This window comes from Salvia splendens, chromosome 1 (genome assembly GCF_004379255.2).
Source record: "Salvia splendens isolate huo1 chromosome 1, SspV2, whole genome shotgun sequence".
NCBI lineage: Eukaryota > Viridiplantae > Streptophyta > Magnoliopsida > Lamiales > Lamiaceae > Salvia > Salvia splendens.
Window position 1 is genome coordinate 4,169,092 of NC_056032.1, and position 18,735 is coordinate 4,187,826.

An 18,735-nucleotide genomic window follows, 5' to 3' on the forward strand; every position below is an offset into this window, starting at 1 on the left:
ATGATTTTCCAACGAATATGTCGTTGGTCAATCACACGCTGCCACGTACGCTGTTCGCTAGCACGGACGTGCTCGATGCATCGAGCAGCGCCGTGCCAACGGCAAGAGCGCAACGACGAACAGCGGTGCCGCGCTGCTGGCACGGACGAACGGACGGACGAGCGCATGGTCTGCTTTGTGGATGCTCTAACTTCTCAGAAGTTACTTATGTGATATTGAATAATTCAATATGAGATTATATTAGCCGGAGTATGATTTATCTGAGACAAAATATACTCCATAATTGGATCAGGGAGTAGGGACTTATTATTATGGATACAAATACGAAAAATATTACACTTTGAAATGACGAAAAGGTCCCTGACAAAGATTAACTACTCATCGTCGTGAGAGTGCGCAGGGTTTTTCCCCTAAACCCTCAAACGAAAATGGCAGCTCTGTCGGCCCGATCCTATACGACGCGCCTACTATACTCCCTCTACCCGCCTTCCGTTGGCGCGTCGCCGCATACCTCCAGAGCCGCCTTGGCTGGGAATTTCCATTTGCGCTATTTCTCCGCCGGCAGCGCCGCCGCCGCACGCTTGAGGGAGGAGAAGGAAGTATGGTGGAAAGAGTCTCTGCAGAAGCTCCGCAACATCGGTATTTCTGCTCACATCGATTCAGGTAAAACGACGCTGACCGAGCGAGTGCTGTATTATACGGGTCGGATCCACGAGATTCACGAGGTGCGGGGGAAGGATGGAGTTGGGGCGAAAATGGATTCGATGGATTTGGAGAGAGAGAAAGGGATTACTATTCAATCCGCTGCTACCTATTGTACCTGGAAGGATTATCAGGTCTCTTCTGATTCAAATTAAGTTCACTTGTTGGTGTAAAATGATTTCAATGTGGATTATATTCCCTTATGAAGGGATCTCGAGAAATTTTGATGACCAATTTGTTTGCTTTTCAGGTTAACATAATTGACACACCAGGTCACGTTGATTTCACTATTGAAGTTGAGAGAGCTTTACGTGTACTCGATGGCGCTGTTCTCGTCTTGTGTAGCGTTGGTGGTGTTCAGAGTCAGTCGATTACAGTTGATAGGCAAATGAGAAGATATGAGGTTCCTAGAGTTGCTTTTATCAACAAGCTTGACCGTATGGGGGCTGATCCATGGAAAGTGCTCAATCAGGTTTGGAAATTTCTAAATCTCATATCTGGGAATTCAAGACCACCTTAAACTTCGGTTGATTAGCTTTGCTTATTGAGTAGCACCAAGTAAATAACCTGAAGAGAATTTTATTGTAGAAAACATTATGTCAGCCATGAGCTGATTCGTTCGTTCGTTCTTTCTATATACAGGCACGGGCCAAACTTCGACACCACAGCGCTGCTGTGCAGATGCCAATTGGTCTGGAGGATGACTTCAAGGGTCTAATTGACTTGGTCAATATGAAAGCTAACTACTTTCATGGTTCCAGTGGGTATGTTTGCTAGCTTGTGGTTGATGCATATAGTGTGCTTCCGTCGACATTATTGAATATTTTTTTATTCTTTTGTAGTGAGAAAATTGTGACTGAAGATATTCCTGCTAATCTCAATGAGCTTGCTCTAGAAAAACGACATGAATTGGTTGAATTAGTCTCAGAGGTTGATGACCAGCTTGCTGAGGCATTTCTTAGTGATGAACCTATATCGGCTGCTGAACTCGAGGTTTATTTTTTCAGAATTTGTAACAGATCTTAATTTTACTTCCTTTTTCAGTTCTGGGAGCATTTCTGATCTCTAAAGCCATTTTCTGGTGTTAGAGTTATTTTTGTGCTTCTGTATTCAAAATTTTCTGTATTAAAACTTGAGCAAGCTGGAGACAAAGATCGAGACAAAGTGTTACTATGTTTTAACAAATGTTTTTATTACATAGGGAGCAATCCGAAGAGCTACCATAGCACGAAAATTTGTGCCAGTGTTCATGGGTAGTGCTTTCAAGAACAAGGTGAGTCCATTAATCTTAAGCATTATTGAATTACAAGTGTCAGTGTCTTTGCTGTCAAGCTTTTCTTCTGTTACTCTAGGGGATGAGTAGTGTTTTCCGTTGATGTGTTGCGTGTGCATATTCCCTCTGTACAAGATTGTCATTACGAGTAGAAGATTAGCTTTAACCTCTTCACCTGTGCTCTGAAAATGCTACGATGATCCTCTTGGCCCGTGAGGTGGATTCAAGTAGAAATAATGTGGACTATATCTATATAATTATCCTAATTTGGTGCAAAAAATATGAGTATATATAAATTGGAGTTACTGCCATATTCGTCCAATGCATCAATTATTTGACTAATATGTACTGTTAGGTCTAACAATGGTTATTGACAAGTGTTAAGTTAAGACGTAGGTCACGTATGCTTATTGCCTAAAAGCTATCAAAAGGTAAGTGCTTCCATCATTCAACCTGAAAGTGGAAAATTCTAATCAGGCAGGAAAATTTGTGAAGTGAAGCTTACTCTTATAAATAGAAGTATAGTTTGTGTACTCAACCCCATTAGAGCTAGTTTAAGGATCGGGCCTAGGCAAAAAAGAGTTGCTCTAGTATAACATACTACTATATAACTTTTTTTGTACTTGGCCTGATTTGAAACTATTCACAGCCTTAATTTATCTTGTATGCAATACCCTCCTTTCACATGACTGAGAAAGGCTATTCCTTGACGGAAAATTTGTTAACTCTCTATGCAGACCTTTATTTACCCGTCGTTTTTCTTAATATGTAATTCCATTATTCTTTGGTAACATCACGTTTCAGGGTGTTCAACCACTTCTTGATGGTGTACTTAGCTATTTGCCTTGTCCGATTGAAGTTACTAACCAGGCTCTCGATCAATCTAAGAATGAAGAAAAGGTGCTTCTTTTTTTTTGTTCAATCTTTATATTGTAAACTACAGGCTATGAATTCAACAACTGAGCCTACACTTTCCATTGTTGTAGGTTACCTTGACAGGAAGCCCTGCTGGTCCTCTTGTTGCCTTAGCTTTCAAGCTGGAAGAAGGGCGATTTGGCCAGTTGACATATTTAAGGTATTACTTTCCAAGTCCATATGTTTTTGGGTTCTTCATTTTAGAGGAACATTCCTCTGTCAACCCAATTACTATTATGCCTCCGGACTTTTTTCTTGATGCAGAATCTATGAAGGTGTCATAAAGAAGGGTGATTTTATAGTTAATGTAAACACAGGGAAGAAAATCAAGGTAGGCTAATTTAAAATGGTATGCGGTATGTTTTGTGAAATTCCCCCCACCCCCTCAACTTAACCATCAACCTGTATCTCTATGATTATGAAGTAAATATTTATTTTTGGATGCTATAATCTGATCCTGCATTGGACATTGCAATAGGTTCCTCGCTTGGTGCGGATGCATTCAAATGAAATGGAGGTTAGTTAGTGATTCTATGGTGCAGCTTGGGTGTTTCATTGTGGTGAATGAGATTTCTGCATTTCTTGGAACAATGAACGGGTCTCTCATCTACAAAATAAGAGTGCAGTTGATTGATAGTCATTGCATTTCAGATTTTGTTAGATACTGGAATTGTATCTTTGGATTAGGAGAATTTTTTTTAAAATGTTAGGGATGGTGGATCCTATGTATTCTTTGTTTTAAAAATGCACTTAATAATCATTTCATAATTTTATTCCTATGTGATGGCATATTGCTACTGCTTACATGTCGTACTTTCAAAAGATATTCATGATATTGATTTCTCCTCTTGAAATCTTTTCTAATTCTTTTATTCATTACCCTTTCATTTTACAGGATATTCAACAAGCGCATGCAGGACAAATTGTTGCTGTATTTGGTGTAGATTGTGCTTCAGGTACTAATACTTGATTACTTATCCATAGAGACCCTTTTCCTCTTTGCTTTTAGTTTAAATGGTCCCGTAAATAATTCGTATACTTTACCACTTTACCCTAAATCTTATTAACTCTATTGCACAATCTATTGCTAATTAACTTCGATAATGTGCTCTTGCTAGGGGATACATTTACTGATGGTTCAGTCAGATATACCATGACCTCTATGAGTGTGCCTGAGCCAGTTATGTCTTTAGCAATATCAGCAGTTTCTAAAGATTCGGGAGGGAATGTGAGTTAATACACAGATTTTATCTTGTTTTCAGCTTTATTTAGATGATTGTGTGCCTAGATGTTTTCACTTCTCATTGTTGACTAAAGCATCTTTGATGTGCAGTTTTCAAAAGCTTTGAATCGCTTCCAGAGAGAGGATCCAACTTTCCGTGTTGGTTTAGATGCTGAGAGTGGTCAGGTACAACTTTCTTTCATTAGCCGACCCTATTTTTCCCCCTTCGTATCATTGATGTTTTATTGTATACGAAAGAAATAGATTCTGTGTTTTGATTACTATGGTTTTCTGAGCAGACAATTATCTCTGGAATGGGTGAACTTCATTTGGACATCTATGTTGAGCGCATGCGGAGGGAGTATAAGGTATTGTTTTTTTGGTTGGTTGTGTAAAGTTTAGCACATAACCAAATGTATCTGACCCTGGCAATGTTAAGGTTGAAGCGACTGTCGGGAAGCCTCGTGTCAATTTCAGAGAGACAATTACTCAGCGTGCTGAGTTTGATTATTTGCATAAGAAGCAGAGTGGAGGACAAGGTCAATATGGAAGAGTTATTGGGTAAGTCTCAACCTGGCCCTCTGTTGCTGAGATTTATTTATTTCCTCTGCACTGTATTTTGCAGTATTACAAGGTCCCAGTCCCCACCAGTTACAATTTTTTTTACAAAGTTGTATGGACTAGGAACTGCTGTTACCTTGTTTTCTTTCTTATTCTCCACCTCACATCTTTTTCTTTTTATTGACAGTTATATGGAACCACTACCACCAGGCTCGGGAACTAAGTTTGAGTTTGAGAACAGTCTTGTTGGACAAGCAATACCTCCAAATTTTGTCCCAGCAATAGAAAAAGGTTTCAAGGAAGCTGTGAACTCGTATGTATCGAATTTCCTTCTCTATATTACTCAATTTCCCAAAGTTGTGAGTAGCCATCATTATTCTGTATGGAGATAGCAGCAGGGCACAATAGGCTAGCTAGCAAATGATCATATGTCAGAAGTAGAAGACTGTTAAATAAACATTGGTCTGCTAGCTTTGCTGATTAGTTGTTTTGGATTGACTGTTAACACCACCTAGACTATAGTCTATCCATGAACATAAACCCTTATCTTATTCTCTGAATCCGTAATATCTGATTATGCTTGCATGTGCAGGGGTTCCCTTATCGGCCATCCTGTTGAAAATATTCGCATAGTTTTGACCGATGGGGCTGCCCATACCGTGGATTCAAGTGAACTTGCATTTAAGATGGCATCGATATACGCCTTCAGACAGGTTTATCTCTATGAAGCTGAAGCAACAATTTATTTGTTTCTTCTCATGTTTATTCGTCGCCAAAGCCTCTTTCATCAGGGTCCCAGGCCTTTCCTGTTTCGGATGATTCTCGTGTTCAATTGATGATCTCTGTTTTCTTTTTTATTTTATGATATAGTGCTATACAACTGCAAAACCTGTTATAATGGAGCCTGTGATGTTGGTAGAATTAAAATTCCCTTCAGAGTTCCAGGGCACTGTCACCGGTGATATCAACAAGTTAGTGTTCCTTACTGATTTTGATTTAGTTGAAAGGCTATATACTAGGAAAGCAAACTCCAGCTTACAAAAACTATTTATGATACACAGGAGAAAAGGCTTGATTGTAGGGAATGACCAGGAAGGAGATGATTGTGTACTAACTGCACATGTATGTACCACATGTTATTTGCTGTTCGTTTCGTCTACTCATCCGTCTGAACATATATTCCTCCTGTTAAACGGGATATCCAAGCTACACACTTATGCATTGTTTGAGAATTTGTTTTATAATTGCGTATTATCTCAATGTCAGGTACCTCTCAACAATATGTTTGGTTATTCGACATCCCTTCGTTCAATGACTCAGGTAATGCAGTTGATCGTTTGCTCTAAGAATTTAAACTAGTGGTTTAATTTTGTTATGACACAATTAATTTTGTTATCTTGCAGGGAAAAGGTGAATTCACCATGGAATACTTGGAACATTCACAAGTCTCACAGGATGTTCAAGCGCAACTGGTTAATACTCACAAGGCCACAAAATCCGGTGAATAGGCCTCAAAGCATTCGACAGTTATCCGAGGACATGATGCAAGTCATTTGTGCCATTTTTCGTGTAGTTAGGATGATATTAAACCTTTACTGAGGACAAAATTAGTCTTCGTTCATTTATTCAGAAATTTTGAGTGTGATATAGAAATGTTTGCACACAAATAATGACATTCTGATGTATTATAAGCCTCAAAACAATAATGCAATCAGTATATTTAAATGCCACTATTATCCGTGTCATTATTTTTCTGATGATATATGGACTATTTTATGGTGTACAAGGATTGCCGGTAGCAGAAACAATTCCTTCACGCTGCATTATGGGAAGGTCCAGTTCAGGCTCAAATGCAGAGAGAGGAGTGAAGTATTGATCAACCATGTCTTGAGATACATGTTCCAAGGTTGGAGGATCCCACTGCATTTATTTACATTGCAAATATTAACGATTAAAAGAATGCAGACGAAGGGGGAAATCGGACGTGGGATTTATCTGTAAAATTCAGTTTACCTTGGGGCTGAAATCTTTTTCAACCACCTTTGCCCGAACACCCTAAAAGGAAAAGCAATGGCGATCTCAATATCTCATGATGAAACAAGTAGATCGGGTCGCTGGAAAGTGTCATGCATACCTCACGAAAATAACCACTTATCTGACCAGAGATTCCTTGTAAAGACATTCTGTACTCACGAGCAAGGCACTGATCGAAAGTCTGAAATCTACCTTCTAGTATCTGGAACAGGAATCAAGGCAAATTAGCAGGGAAGTGTAAATATATCTCTGAAACAACCTGTTTCGAGTTGTAGATCATAAATGGGCTTACTGATTTTAATGAAACCTTCAAGCTCAATGGCGCAGCTTCTTTCAGCTTCTTCAAAGTTGAGACACACCATGTGTCATTTGTCTTAGCAGCTTCCATTTCCTAGGAAACTTCATAGCTCAGACTATCATACAGTGCATTCTTGCATGATCAAACTGGAAAAGACCTTTCAAATGCTTCTAAAGATTTGCTCTTTTCCCATAAGATATTGTATCATGGAGAAAATGAAGCTTTGGTATTATTGACTTCATTGATCCCATGAGAGACGACATCGCTAAAATCTTTTGTTATACAGTATAGTTTTGTTATCATATATGGTCTCTCCGGGGTTCATAGAAATGCATAGTGATTACTACAAATCTTACCAAACTTTCAATAATTTCCTCAACTGTGTCGTGGCTGAAACATTTGTCTAGTACATCAATCCTGACCAACCGGATAATATTATCAGACAAAATAATCAGCATTCATTACCACCGGTGAGAAATTAAAAATTGAAGGATTCTAAATTGGAGGAGAATTGTACCAATCACTGTCTACGAGTGTAACATTCGCATACAGCAGCAAGGACATTCAAAGATTTTGAAACTTATTCTGCAATAGTTTATAAAATTTATCGACGAGACAGGAGAGTTACCTGTGTACTACACTATTCTGATTTGGATGGACTGTAACTCCGTGTTTTGCTAAAGAAATTTCAATGACAGAGGGATCATCAGTGACCAACTTTCCTAGATAGTTTTCGACCAAAGGAAGCTTCTGCAGGGATTGTGGATGAGAAATTATACGATAAAATTGCAAAATGAAGCAGTGCATCAGGTCAGAAAACCAAACATGTATCCTAAGTAATTTAATTGTTAGTAGGAAGGACCTCAATTGGTGAAAAGTGAGTAGCAAGCCCGCATGACAGCATTTCTGCTCCATTCAGCTTCTCCCCTGTCAATGCAAGGTACTCACCTGGAACAAATAACAGGCATTGAGGCTTAATTAGCTGCTACACCAGTTATAGAGGGTGAAAGCTAATGGCTCCAGGGACAAGCATAACAATTTCCATGATTAAGTTTGTATCTAGACAAAATTGCATTACAAGAAGAACAGATGAAGTCAAAGGATCAAAGTATGCCGATATCTCAGAACAAATAATAAAGGATGGGTTACACAAATGACAATTCTTGATGAATAAAGGATAGGATAAAGAAAATAAAAAACAATGAACTGTGAAAAATTAACTTGAGAAGAAAAGTGAACCTATATTTAAATGATATCTCATTATGTATTGCAGCAGAAACAAGTCTATTGCAAGTACATATACAGTGCTTCAACCGTAAAAGTCAAAAAAATGTTGTGATTTGGTTGTATGCATGTGCTGTAGATAAAAAGTTCATTAGAAGCATACAGTTATTAAAGAGCCATACAACAAATACGTTAGATTTGACTGGTAATAGTGCAAGTATGGGTTATAATCGAGCTAACTTTATATAAGAATCTATACAGGATCAAAGGTTAAACCATCTATATGAAGTGGGATATGTGAATAATCAAAACATAATTACCCATGTAGCCAGGAAGATGAGAGAGGTAAAAGGAAGCCCCTGCATCTGGGTGGAAACCAATTAATGTCTCCGGTGTGGCAAATATCTGGAGGATTCCGAAATAAGTCTAGCTCAAGTTTCAGGTTAACAAAAAGATAAAGAAAAGTTACTAGCATTAATAATCAGAAATTTTAGCATCCTAAAAAAATCTAAGTAGAAAACGCATTTCCCCAGTACAACATGGACATAATAAAGACATTTGTGCAAGCAGTAACTAAAATGCTACCATTTCTCACTTGTCTTCTTCAAAATCATGCTTTACATGTTTATTTCATTTTATTTATTTCGAGAAGGTGCTTTACATGTTGATTTTACAGCATATCTTGTCTTCTTAAAAAAACATTAGTAGGACACCAAATATGCAATTACATGACACTGGACGATCATATATAGCAATATATTTCAACTTCATAACTGAATAAACACAATAAAATGAGTGGACCTATAACAGATCTGCAAAATTTATTGAAAGAGTGATAATAATAAATTAAAGACACAATTCAATATGCATATCTATATCTATATCATACAGTTTTATCAGCTGCAAGCCGAAATGTGCCAGGGATGGAAACTCCGGCGCCTCCACCCATTGTGATCCCATTCAATAGAGCCACCTGAAAGAAGTACAAAGTCTTTCAAGTTATTTGAAGAAATTTATATTAAGTCATAATAATTGCATCATCTGAGAAGCTATTGTCCAGTCTAAAATATGTAACCAATCCAAAAGAAGAAAGAAGAAGGACACCAAACCATGCTACAAATTATTTCAAAAGGTACCTAAAGGAAGGAAGTACAGGAAATCTAAGAGCATGCTGCATCAAGGGATAGAGTCTTATATACTACTACAAGATAAGAAATCAAATCCATTTGACAGCAAGTGCATAACTCAAAACAAACTAAATGGCCATCTCTAATAAAAGGATCCAGAATGATTTGGCAGTAACTATGTTGAATAAAATGACCGGTTAAAAAGAAATAGAAGCTTGTCGCTCGAGACTCACATGTGGCTTCATATAAGTACCAAGAAAGTATATAAACCTATATATAGACCAAAAGAATTGTTTGCATTCTTCTAAGTTTCCTGCACGAATAAAAACAAAACATATAATTATTTTCACAAAAGAGAAAGGATTAAGAAAAAACAATATGGCAGTGAAGATATGCAGCGTTTCTAGTCTTTTAGGTAGAAGTAATTGATTAAGGTCATGCTACTGTGAAATACTAGTAATTTTAAAAAAAAAGGTATGGCATCAGCCAAAAGTTAATCATGGACAACATGAAGATATTTAGGTGTGTATGTTCTGCAACGCAAAGCATATACATACAATTGAAACTTATCAGAAAAAGAAAATCATGTACTCCCTGGACGCATGCATAAGGAACATATACTAGCAACACCTTGTGCGTAGTTAGTTACTCATTGTTCATTATAGCTTCGAGTGAGAAACGAACGACATGAATGGTGCAATCCTTGTATCAACAAAAAATTTGACATGACAGCTAGTATGATTGTTGCTTATTTTATTATTGATCATAGTCACATAAGATATAGATCAAATGAGTATACATAGAGTAAGAACAATGTTTTATGAGTAAATGGCATACATAGTATACTTCTGCATGTTATCACTGGATGATAAGTCAACTTAGCTCATGAGCATTTTAAATTGAATATTTTCAATCTTATGAATCGGCTACTATATTAAAATAAATCATTCAATTCAAATAAAAGTTGTGGAACTCTTCAAGATTTTACTAATACGTAATACTCCATAAGAGACTACTCTATTTACATAAGAGATATATACTGAATACCATGTCATAATGCTGCTAGTTAATTTCAACAGTAAAGGCACAACGTTCTCCAGATTATATAATTCCGGTCCCTTAAATTTTTCTCTCTGTCTGCAGAACAATATAAGTTCCTACATTAACACAACTATATGCTTTGATATACTAATCCTACAAAGGCCTATAATAGTATTTATGCATGCATATCACGTGGAAGTCTTTTTTGGCTGGTGGGTTGTCTATAGAAAAATCATTACATAGAGATGGAGAGGAGGGAATGAAGGCAAAAGAAATATAAAGACAGTACCTTTTTGTAAAAGATTATAAAGAGCAACAATATCTCCACCAGCAGAAAAAGCCCTCCCTCCACCCTTTAAAATTCAAACCATATATGAGCTCTTGTATGGAAAGAAACATAAAACTACAACTATTGTATTTGTAGAAATATATGACTGGGGCAACAGATACATTTTGGTTCCTATTGTTTTTCTATTTCTCAAGTATTTCTTTTGAGCAGGGGCGAAGAATACCTTTACAGCAACAAAACACACCGCGGGGTCTTCTTCCCAATTTTTATACAACTCCTGAAGCCTGCCAACCTGCATTGTATAACTATAATATATCAAAGCTACATACTTTTGGGGCTAGAACTAACACAAAAATAATAAATCAGAAAACTAAGTTTACTTGATCCTACTGGAGATGGAAGCATTCCAAGTACTACTACTATATCTAAATAATCATTTCAGGTGAGCTATTTCTCGATAGAATAAAGCAATATCTAATCAAGCATCAACTATCTCCAATTTCAGGAGGAGATTCGTGTTGAGTTATAGCACTAGTATATACTATGAAAATGAATTTAGACAGCCAGAATTTGGTGATTTACAAATATACTAGTGGAGTAGTCTACTAAATAAACGATAAGATTAAATTAATCGAAAACACAGCAGAAAAGTAAGAGTGAAATCAGACTTACTATAGACATGTTAAGAGCATTGAGAGCTGCGGGTCTGTTGAGAATTGCTGTTCTAGAACTCGCTTTGCCCTCAACAAGTACCTGACCATCAATCCATCAATCAAACCGGTTCGTTTTCACAAAACACACATGGCCAGAGAGTGAGAGAGAGAGAGAGAACTGACTAAATTATCAGAATCATGAATGAGAGGATTGGTGGAGAGAGAAGTAAAGCGTCTGGAGCCATAACTGAGCTTCTCACCTGGCAACATCCACCGGCGAATCAATGCATATTTACACAATCGCATGATTTCCAGTCGAATTTCACAGCCTTCGATTTCGAGTTTCCTTCCAATTTCAATTTCACTCTTCTTCGCATTTCCTACTTATTCATAATGCCACCCTTTTTTATAGTAATGGCCTAAATCCTAACTAAGCTGATCCAAGCTGCTAAGTAAGTACTACTCCCGAATAGGAATATGAGTCTCATTTTTTAATTTTAGCCCGTTCGCAAATAGGAGTTCCGTCTTCTACTAACTCTTTCCACTCTCATTTCATTTAAAACTAATACTCACTCTGTCCCATTAGAAATAAAACGTTTTCCTTTTTAGTTTGTAAACGTTCCTAAAATAGAAACATCTCTATCTCTACTTTTTCATTTCTCTTACTTTACTATCTCTTCATTAACTCACAAAACACTACATAAAAACCTGTGCCGATTCTCAAATGTTGCATATTTAATGGGACGAAGGGAGTATATACAAGTGGATCTCTATTCCACTAACTTTTTTTCACCCACTTTTTCTTAAAACCAATGCAGCCCATAAATTGATAAATGAGACTTGTAATAGCAGACGGAGGGGGTAGTAATTAAATTTTACGTACTTTTTTCACTAAGTAATTAAATTTTACTTTATTCTGTAATTTTAGAAAAATAATACTCCTATTTAATTTGTCACGCGTGAAATTAATTATATTATAACAAACAATGCTGATCTATTTATAAAATCATTATTTTTTCTAAATAAATTTTAAAATTGTGAGATAAATCAAAATTTATAATTTTTCGGCTATGGTATTACTCCTTTAAATGCATTTACAAAAAACTATACTCACTTTATTAATAGAATTAAACTAGTTACACCAAAAACGTTCCTAATATTTTATAGGCCTGACTCTATAAACATTAGAAGTAGATGACATTACTTGATCAAATATTTGTACTAAAATGCATTTAAAAAATTATATTGCCTGTAGTATTAATTTTTTTAATAGAATTAAACTAATTACACCAAAAACGTTCCTAATATTTTATAGGCCTGAATCTATAAATATTAGAAGTAGATGACATGACTTGTTCAAGCATTAATTATAATGTACAAAATTGTAAAATATTACTAGTATTCATGAATACCATCAAATACTTCCTCCAATTTTTTAAATACTCTAAATAAAACAAACGTGTTGGGTAGCTATTCTCTGCATTTTGAATAAGTATTTTCAACAGTCAAATTAGGTGTATTAAGAGAATAGATGATTTATGATTGTAAATTTGTAATTTTTTATTACTGTATCATATAAAATCAGTACATTAAATTACAAAAGGCGGTAAATATAGATAAGATGCTAAACATGTTATAGTCTCAATTTTGAAATGGAACCTATATTAAGAAACAAGAAAATAAATAAACACCGCTTGCAAATTATGACAATAATTAATGTTTGCTCTACGGAATAAAAAATGGACGAGGGCTATTTTCTAGCTTTAAAACTTAATTAAAATCTTTTAATTAATTTTGGATCTATTTTTTCTAGCAATAACTTAACATATATCGGTTTAATTAAATTTGGATCTATTTTTTGTTTGCAACTAGTGCGGCGCTATAAATATAATTACAGCTTGATTATGGCATAATTCGATTGCATCTAAAAAATTAAAATGAAGAACTAAATAAATGGATAGTGTCGATGACAAAGAAAGATGATTTCTTCGACAACTTGGCTAAATGGATAAACACCATCATTCAATATCTTATGTTGAACTTGAATAATTTTTCTACTTAATTTTCTAAAATCTTCAATCCGAAATCAAATTTTATAACACATCATCAATTGAATACTTATATAATTTGAATTACCCCTAATTTACATTGACCAAATTAAAATAAAAACATTGTTTCACATTTTATGACCATAATAAAAAAAAAGTGATTATAATTTATAAATTACAACGTAAAATGATTTTAATCGATTACACGTTAATATACTTGATTTCATTTAGAACCAATCCTTTTTGTACATTTTCTTTAAATAAAAGTACAAATAATTAAATCGAAGAAATCGTTTTTAATTCTTGCTTTATTTTCCATATGTGGGTTCGGCCCAAGACAAAATACGTGGGCCTATAAGCCGAAATCATATCAAGAATCGTAAAGCCCACTTATTTTCTAGGTAGAAATTGTAAGTAACCACTTACCTCTAGAGAAGTCACCGCCGCCGATAACAACCCTCAGGCGGCTCGTCTTCCGCCGCATAAAAAGGCCAAAGCAGCCGTTCAAATCAATTACAGGTGCGGTTTATATATATCCAGAAATGAACAATTTCAGTTTGATAACTGCCTGTTCAACAAATTTCGTTGAGAAAAATTTCAATTTGAATTCACTTAATTATTCATCAATTTATTGTTTAGATCGTATAGTTACCTGAAGAGGCTAGATTGTTAACTTTTGGATTTCGTTGATGCCTTTGTAATCGGAAAACAGTTTACATCACTTAAGTTTGCTTGTTGGGCATGGAAATACAGAGCGCGGTTTGGATAAAAAATTAAACTGCTTTTGTTTTTCATATTCGAAAATGAACCTTCAAGGATTGACCACTTGGCCTGGCCCGATCAGGATCTTATGTTTTTGATTAACCTTTTCAAATTCATCATGTCTAGGATATTACCCCTCAAGCAATTACTTGAATTGGGGCATAATGGACGAAAATAAATTCCTGGATCAATTCATTGAGGTTGAGATTGAAGCTGAAAAACTCTTATTGGGACGCCATGAGGTAAATTGAATTGATGCTGTTGTGCAATCTGAAATCATGATTTTCAGATTTGACGTACTAGTTAGTGTTTGTGATTGCAGTTGGTCGATATTGATAGAATGAGGAATGGGAACAGGGAGGCTTTAACAGCACTAAGGAAGAGAGCTAAAACTACAAAAACCAGTGTTCCTTCACCTTTCGAATCTCTAATGAAGGATATTGATCCAAGGCCATTGGTGAATGAGGTTTGTGCAACATGTGGTCATCATAATGCGAGGGAGAGCACATTGCTTATGTTCCCTGGAACTGACACCTTTGCAACTATACCGTTTCATGCTGCTCATACCATTTTGGAAGAAGGTAGCTGTTTCTTTGTTTGGAAAGAATAAAAAGTTATCTGCATTACTTATCCATCAAATTACTGGTTGGAGGATTCTACAAGAATACCTGCCCTGGAAATTCAAGTTTTCTTTTTTGTTGATGGGTGATTTAAGTTAGGTAATATATCTATGTTAGTTCGCAATATAGGAATGATGGTTTATTGCAACTGTTTCATATTGGTATTTAAGTTGTAATATGGTTTAATGGTGTCATTACTACAGGCATGTATCATTTCATATAGCAGAGGGTAAGTAATCAATAGGAATCATTAATCTCTTCTGTATGAGATTACTGGATGAATATGGTTGTGGATATTATAAAATCCCCTAATGTCAACAAGGCCAGAAGGTAATGGGATGTGATATTCTATTCTGAATATCAATAGAGGTACAGTTATAAATTACTGGACACAGATTAACCTTTCATCATTGTCATGTAAGTGTTATTAGACGCCTCTGCAGCATTTCTCTTTCACTCTGGAGCTACATAACTGTATACCAAGGTCTAACATACTGTTATTAGCATGCTACCTTGAGCGTTTATGTATCTTGGAACGTTGCTATCTTGAAACATGCTATGCTTGACAATTTATTACTCTGACCTAATTTGATGGGGTTGGATGCACTTTAAAGCTTCTTCTCCTCTCTTGTCAAATAATACTGCAGTCTCTTTTTACTGTGGGGTTCTTATATATGCTTATTGTAGATCAAGCACGCCTTGATTTTGATTCCAAAAAGCTCCAGAGCTACGTGAAAGAGCAATCTCTAATTCTTTCAGAAAAAGGTGCCCTTTCTGACAGGATAGGTCCTGGAGTGCTAAAATCTCTGGTGGCCTTAACTGACAAACCAAAGTAATAGTTAACTTCTTGAAGAATCTAAATATCTCAGGTCTCCCTTTTATGTCAAAGAAATTACATTCATATATTACTTCAATTCAGGATTGAGGAGGATGATTGACAACCTGATGCAGTTGTGATGGATGGGGAGTTATTTTTCATAGGGTATGTTAACACAATAATAATCTATGTGTTTTCTTTCATTTCTGCTTTTTACCACTAAGGCCACCTTGGAAAATGGGAGATGCTAAAAGCAGTCCACTTTTGTGATTTAGCTAAGCTAATAAAAAAATGTCAGTCATAGTGCACATATTGATTTTTGTAAACTTTTCTGTAAATAAATTCCATGTCCCCTTGTTTAGAATTAGTTTAATATTGAAATTTTAATTTTCCATGGGCACTCTGTGATTGTATGAGAATGTTTACTTGGTCATTGTTGGTACTCCACTCTTTCACTTTGTTTTTCTGCTGGTAAAGTCTTAAACCACTCCTCATCTCGTTCTTTTTTATATATCAGCATATAAATAAAAAGAACAAAATATGCACTCTAGTCTGTTTCATGTTATTCTAACCAGGCGAGACCAGTAAGTTCATTGTTGTAGTCATCTTCTACATTGTGCTATTGGGAATCCTGTGTCAGTGATTAGGATGGAATGAATTTTATGTGTTCATACCTTTCTTGTCCTTGCACTTATGTCCCTATACCAATCAAATGAGAAGGGAATTGATAAATACTTCCATCTTATCAATTGAAAGATACATTTGCGGTCCATTTCCAATCTTGCCTATTACAATAAGCTTCCCTAGAGCTCAATAATATCTTCTCTTATATTCTCCATTATTGACTGTCGCAACGCAGGAGAAATTTCTACAGTACAATGGATGTTGGCTTTATGGAAACGTAGCTTAATGTTCCATCAAATTATGAAACATTCACTGATTTTTGTTTCTGTCAGTGTCACTAATTATTTTCTTTGAAGCTTTTCACTACTTTTTGTGACGGTCTGTGGTCTCCTTAGCATTTTAACCACTCTCCCAGCAATCTTTACTTTAGAAACCAATACCTCCTTTTATCTCTGCTATAGTAATTGCTTTTCTGCATGCGTGATGAAGCCTTTGATTTGGAAAATAAACGCTACTGAATTGTTTCTTTCAATTACAGGTGTAAAATTCTGCACGAAGATGGCCAAAAACATGCTAGAGCGCGAAAGACAGTGACTAGAGAAGCTTCCCGTTGAGTATGAGAGGCAACTAACAACTAACAAGTCACTTTTCTTGAATCAAGCCCAAAATTGTCGCTTAAAGGAGAGGTGCTAGTGTCATATACCTTACTGCTGCTGGAGCCGTTACACCGACGCACCTCTTTGAATTGACATGTTACGATAAAGGTTTCATAGGGAAAAAGTATGCACATGATTTCAAGGAAATGGAGGAGCAGGCATGCTTCTGGGACCCAAGAAAGTTTGGTTTGTGCAGTTACATTTGTATTATGTTTTTGAAACATAAACATCGCATGGTGCTGATAACAACGTTAAGGAATTTCGTCGTCAAGCCACTCCTTGGCTCTATATTGTCCATTCAATGATGCGAACCGGTTTTGAGTGGAAGTCTTAAATTTTGTCTAGGGAAAAAAATTAATTTTTTTTTTTTTAATTTTTGGTTGTTTTGATTTTATTATCAAAAATCAGTGTATTGTTTCCATGTATTATCGCTGTCATTACTTCGATGATTAGAGTTGAGAGATGTTGACAGGGCAGAGATAAAAATTAGTTGTTGCTAACCACGAGTCTACATTAATACTACTAGTACTATGATTTATTGGGTAGCAAGTAATCTAAATGTCATTTTATCTGGCAGGAGTTGAATATTTATTGATTTTGTTTATGCGGGTTTTGGAAGGTTTGAGTATTTATTGACTGTAGCAAGCTTAAAAATTGATTTTATAATACTACAATAAATTAAGAAATTATGAAATATCTTATGTATATAAAATTTATACACATAATAAACCTATAATTTAGCCAAGTCAATTATAGAGTTGTGAAAATAAAATAAAATAGTGCATCCTGAGATTCTCACATTTTAGACATCCTGAGAGAACTGTTATTTAAAATAATAATGAAAAGTCGGAAAATAAGAAAAGAATGAATATATAGTAGATGCTATAGATGATCAATCTTATTTTATAAAACATCTAAGATGGAAATATGAACATAAATACTTTTGTTGCTTTTCCTAGTTAGCTATCCTCTAAATTCAAAAATGGACAATCTTGAATTTCATCAACAAAGTGTTTAAATAGGTCATTTTCAATCAAGTTCTTGAATAGTGGAATGAATGTTCTTGGTTAGACTCAATTTAAATTCAAAACACAATATATATTTTTTTACAACATTGCCCTACATGATCTTCGGCAGTAAATTTTGTCACCGAAAAGCTCAACTTTTTATTGCACATTTTATGTGCTATGATTCAATTGCAATAACTCAAGCCAGAATTAGGACAACGACTTCAATCTAACAAAATAAATCAAAGGGAGTGTATGATAATAATTTTTGATGGAGCAATATAACTTTTTTTGTTGGGTATTAATACTTTTTTCCCAGAAAATGAAAATTTGGCAGTGAATTGAAATTGACTTTTCATAGGAATTGCATGTGAGCATAGTTTAATCGTAATAAATATTTTGATGTTGTGTGAAGAGAAGAAAAAATAGGGTAATTATTGGGGAAGCCCCCCTCAACATGATTGTGCCAAAAACTAATAAGTAGGACTATCAACATGTGCAACATGTTGCTTTCAACTGACAAATTCATCACAACTCTTATGGTTTGTTGTATCTTTTGTTTTCACCTGTGAATGTTCATTTTCAACAAATAGTAATGCCTGCACCCATCTTACCTTTTGCTATTTCTTAGTGCTTTAATATTAGATCACCTCTTTTACCTTTCACCTTCACAGCATCTTATTTAATAAGAGAGTATTTCTTTAACATTATAAATATATTTTCTTAAAAAAGTACTCCTTCCATTTCAACTAAATTCAGTCAAAACTTTTGGGACGGAGATTAAGAAATTTTGTTGAAAAGTATGAAGGTAAAAAAAAGTAGGAAAGATAAAAAGAGAGTGAAGTAGGTAATGAAATAAAGT

General features: G+C 35.3%; 3 protein-coding genes across 4 annotated transcripts; 2 read left to right on the forward strand and 1 right to left on the reverse strand.

Moving 5' to 3' along the window:
• Positions 1–395: 395 nt before the first annotated feature.
• Positions 396–6,403, forward strand: LOC121809096 (elongation factor G-2, mitochondrial-like). Its single transcript, XM_042209646.1, has 20 exons — positions 396–836; positions 953–1,174; positions 1,345–1,466; positions 1,545–1,695; positions 1,904–1,975; positions 2,780–2,875; positions 2,962–3,050; positions 3,155–3,221; positions 3,369–3,407; positions 3,786–3,846; positions 4,009–4,118; positions 4,224–4,298; positions 4,412–4,480; positions 4,552–4,673; positions 4,861–4,986; positions 5,266–5,386; positions 5,544–5,644; positions 5,735–5,795; positions 5,940–5,993; positions 6,077–6,403. The coding sequence occupies exons 1-20, from the start codon at positions 429–431 to the stop codon at positions 6,179–6,181; spliced, it is 2,271 nt and encodes a 756-aa protein (XP_042065580.1). The 5' UTR covers positions 396–428; the 3' UTR covers positions 6,182–6,403.
• Positions 6,333–11,758, reverse strand: LOC121809104 (3-hydroxyisobutyryl-CoA hydrolase-like protein 1, mitochondrial). Of its 2 annotated transcripts, none has more exons than XM_042209656.1 (14): positions 11,600–11,758; positions 11,359–11,439; positions 10,910–10,978; positions 10,687–10,750; positions 9,590–9,669; positions 9,119–9,202; positions 8,550–8,634; positions 7,868–7,953; positions 7,634–7,755; positions 7,362–7,422; positions 7,000–7,098; positions 6,808–6,909; positions 6,687–6,728; positions 6,333–6,593 (listed from the first exon to the last, which is right to left on the reverse strand). In XM_042209656.1, exons 2-14 carry the CDS (start codon positions 11,365–11,367, stop codon positions 6,447–6,449), a joined length of 1,050 nt encoding a protein of 349 aa, XP_042065590.1. In that variant the 5' UTR covers positions 11,368–11,439; positions 11,600–11,758; the 3' UTR covers positions 6,333–6,446. The 2 variants fall into 2 exon arrangements, with proteins under 2 accessions (XP_042065590.1, XP_042065585.1); XM_042209651.1 differs by having other exon boundaries at positions 11,523–11,751.
• Positions 11,759–13,785: 2,027 nt separating this feature from the next.
• Positions 13,786–17,366, forward strand: LOC121809118. The gene is made up of 6 exons (XM_042209664.1): positions 13,786–13,906; positions 14,276–14,391; positions 14,472–14,730; positions 15,457–15,601; positions 15,689–15,751; positions 16,749–17,366. The coding sequence occupies exons 2-5, from the start codon at positions 14,314–14,316 to the stop codon at positions 15,705–15,707; spliced, it is 501 nt and encodes a 166-aa protein (XP_042065598.1). The 5' UTR covers positions 13,786–13,906; positions 14,276–14,313; the 3' UTR covers positions 15,708–15,751; positions 16,749–17,366.
• The last annotated feature ends 1,369 nt before the right edge of the window (positions 17,367–18,735 follow it).

What these genes read in the sequence shown, in the direction of transcription:
- LOC121809096 (XM_042209646.1), top strand. Translation starts at nt 429, where the DNA reads ATGGCAGCTCTGTCGGCCCGATCCTATACGACGCGCCTACTATACTCC. An exon ending in CAATATGGAAGAGTTATTGG is followed by an intron (nt 4,674 to 4,860) that starts GTAAGTCTCAAC and finishes TTTTATTGACAG; the next exon opens with TTATATGGAACCACTACCAC. An exon ending in ATTGTGTACTAACTGCACAT is followed by an intron (nt 5,796 to 5,939) that starts GTATGTACCACA and finishes TCTCAATGTCAG; the next exon opens with GTACCTCTCAACAATATGTT.
- LOC121809118 (XM_042209664.1), top strand. Translation starts at nt 14,314, where the DNA reads ATGGACGAAAATAAATTCCTGGATCAATTCATTGAGGTTGAGATTGAA. An exon ending in TCTTATTGGGACGCCATGAG is followed by an intron (nt 14,392 to 14,471) that starts GTAAATTGAATT and finishes TTGTGATTGCAG; the next exon opens with TTGGTCGATATTGATAGAAT. An exon ending in TCATACCATTTTGGAAGAAG is followed by an intron (nt 14,731 to 15,456) that starts GTAGCTGTTTCT and finishes TGCTTATTGTAG; the next exon opens with ATCAAGCACGCCTTGATTTT.
- LOC121809104 (XM_042209651.1), bottom strand. Translation starts at nt 11,645, where the DNA reads ATGCGATTGTGTAAATATGCATTGATTCGCCGGTGGATGTTGCCAGGT. An exon ending in TTCATGATTCTGATAATTTA is followed by an intron (nt 11,440 to 11,522) that starts GTCAGTTCTCTC and finishes ATTGATGGTCAG; the next exon opens with GTACTTGTTGAGGGCAAAGC. An exon ending in ATGCTCTTAACATGTCTATA is followed by an intron (nt 10,979 to 11,358) that starts GTAAGTCTGATT and finishes TATACAATGCAG; the next exon opens with GTTGGCAGGCTTCAGGAGTT.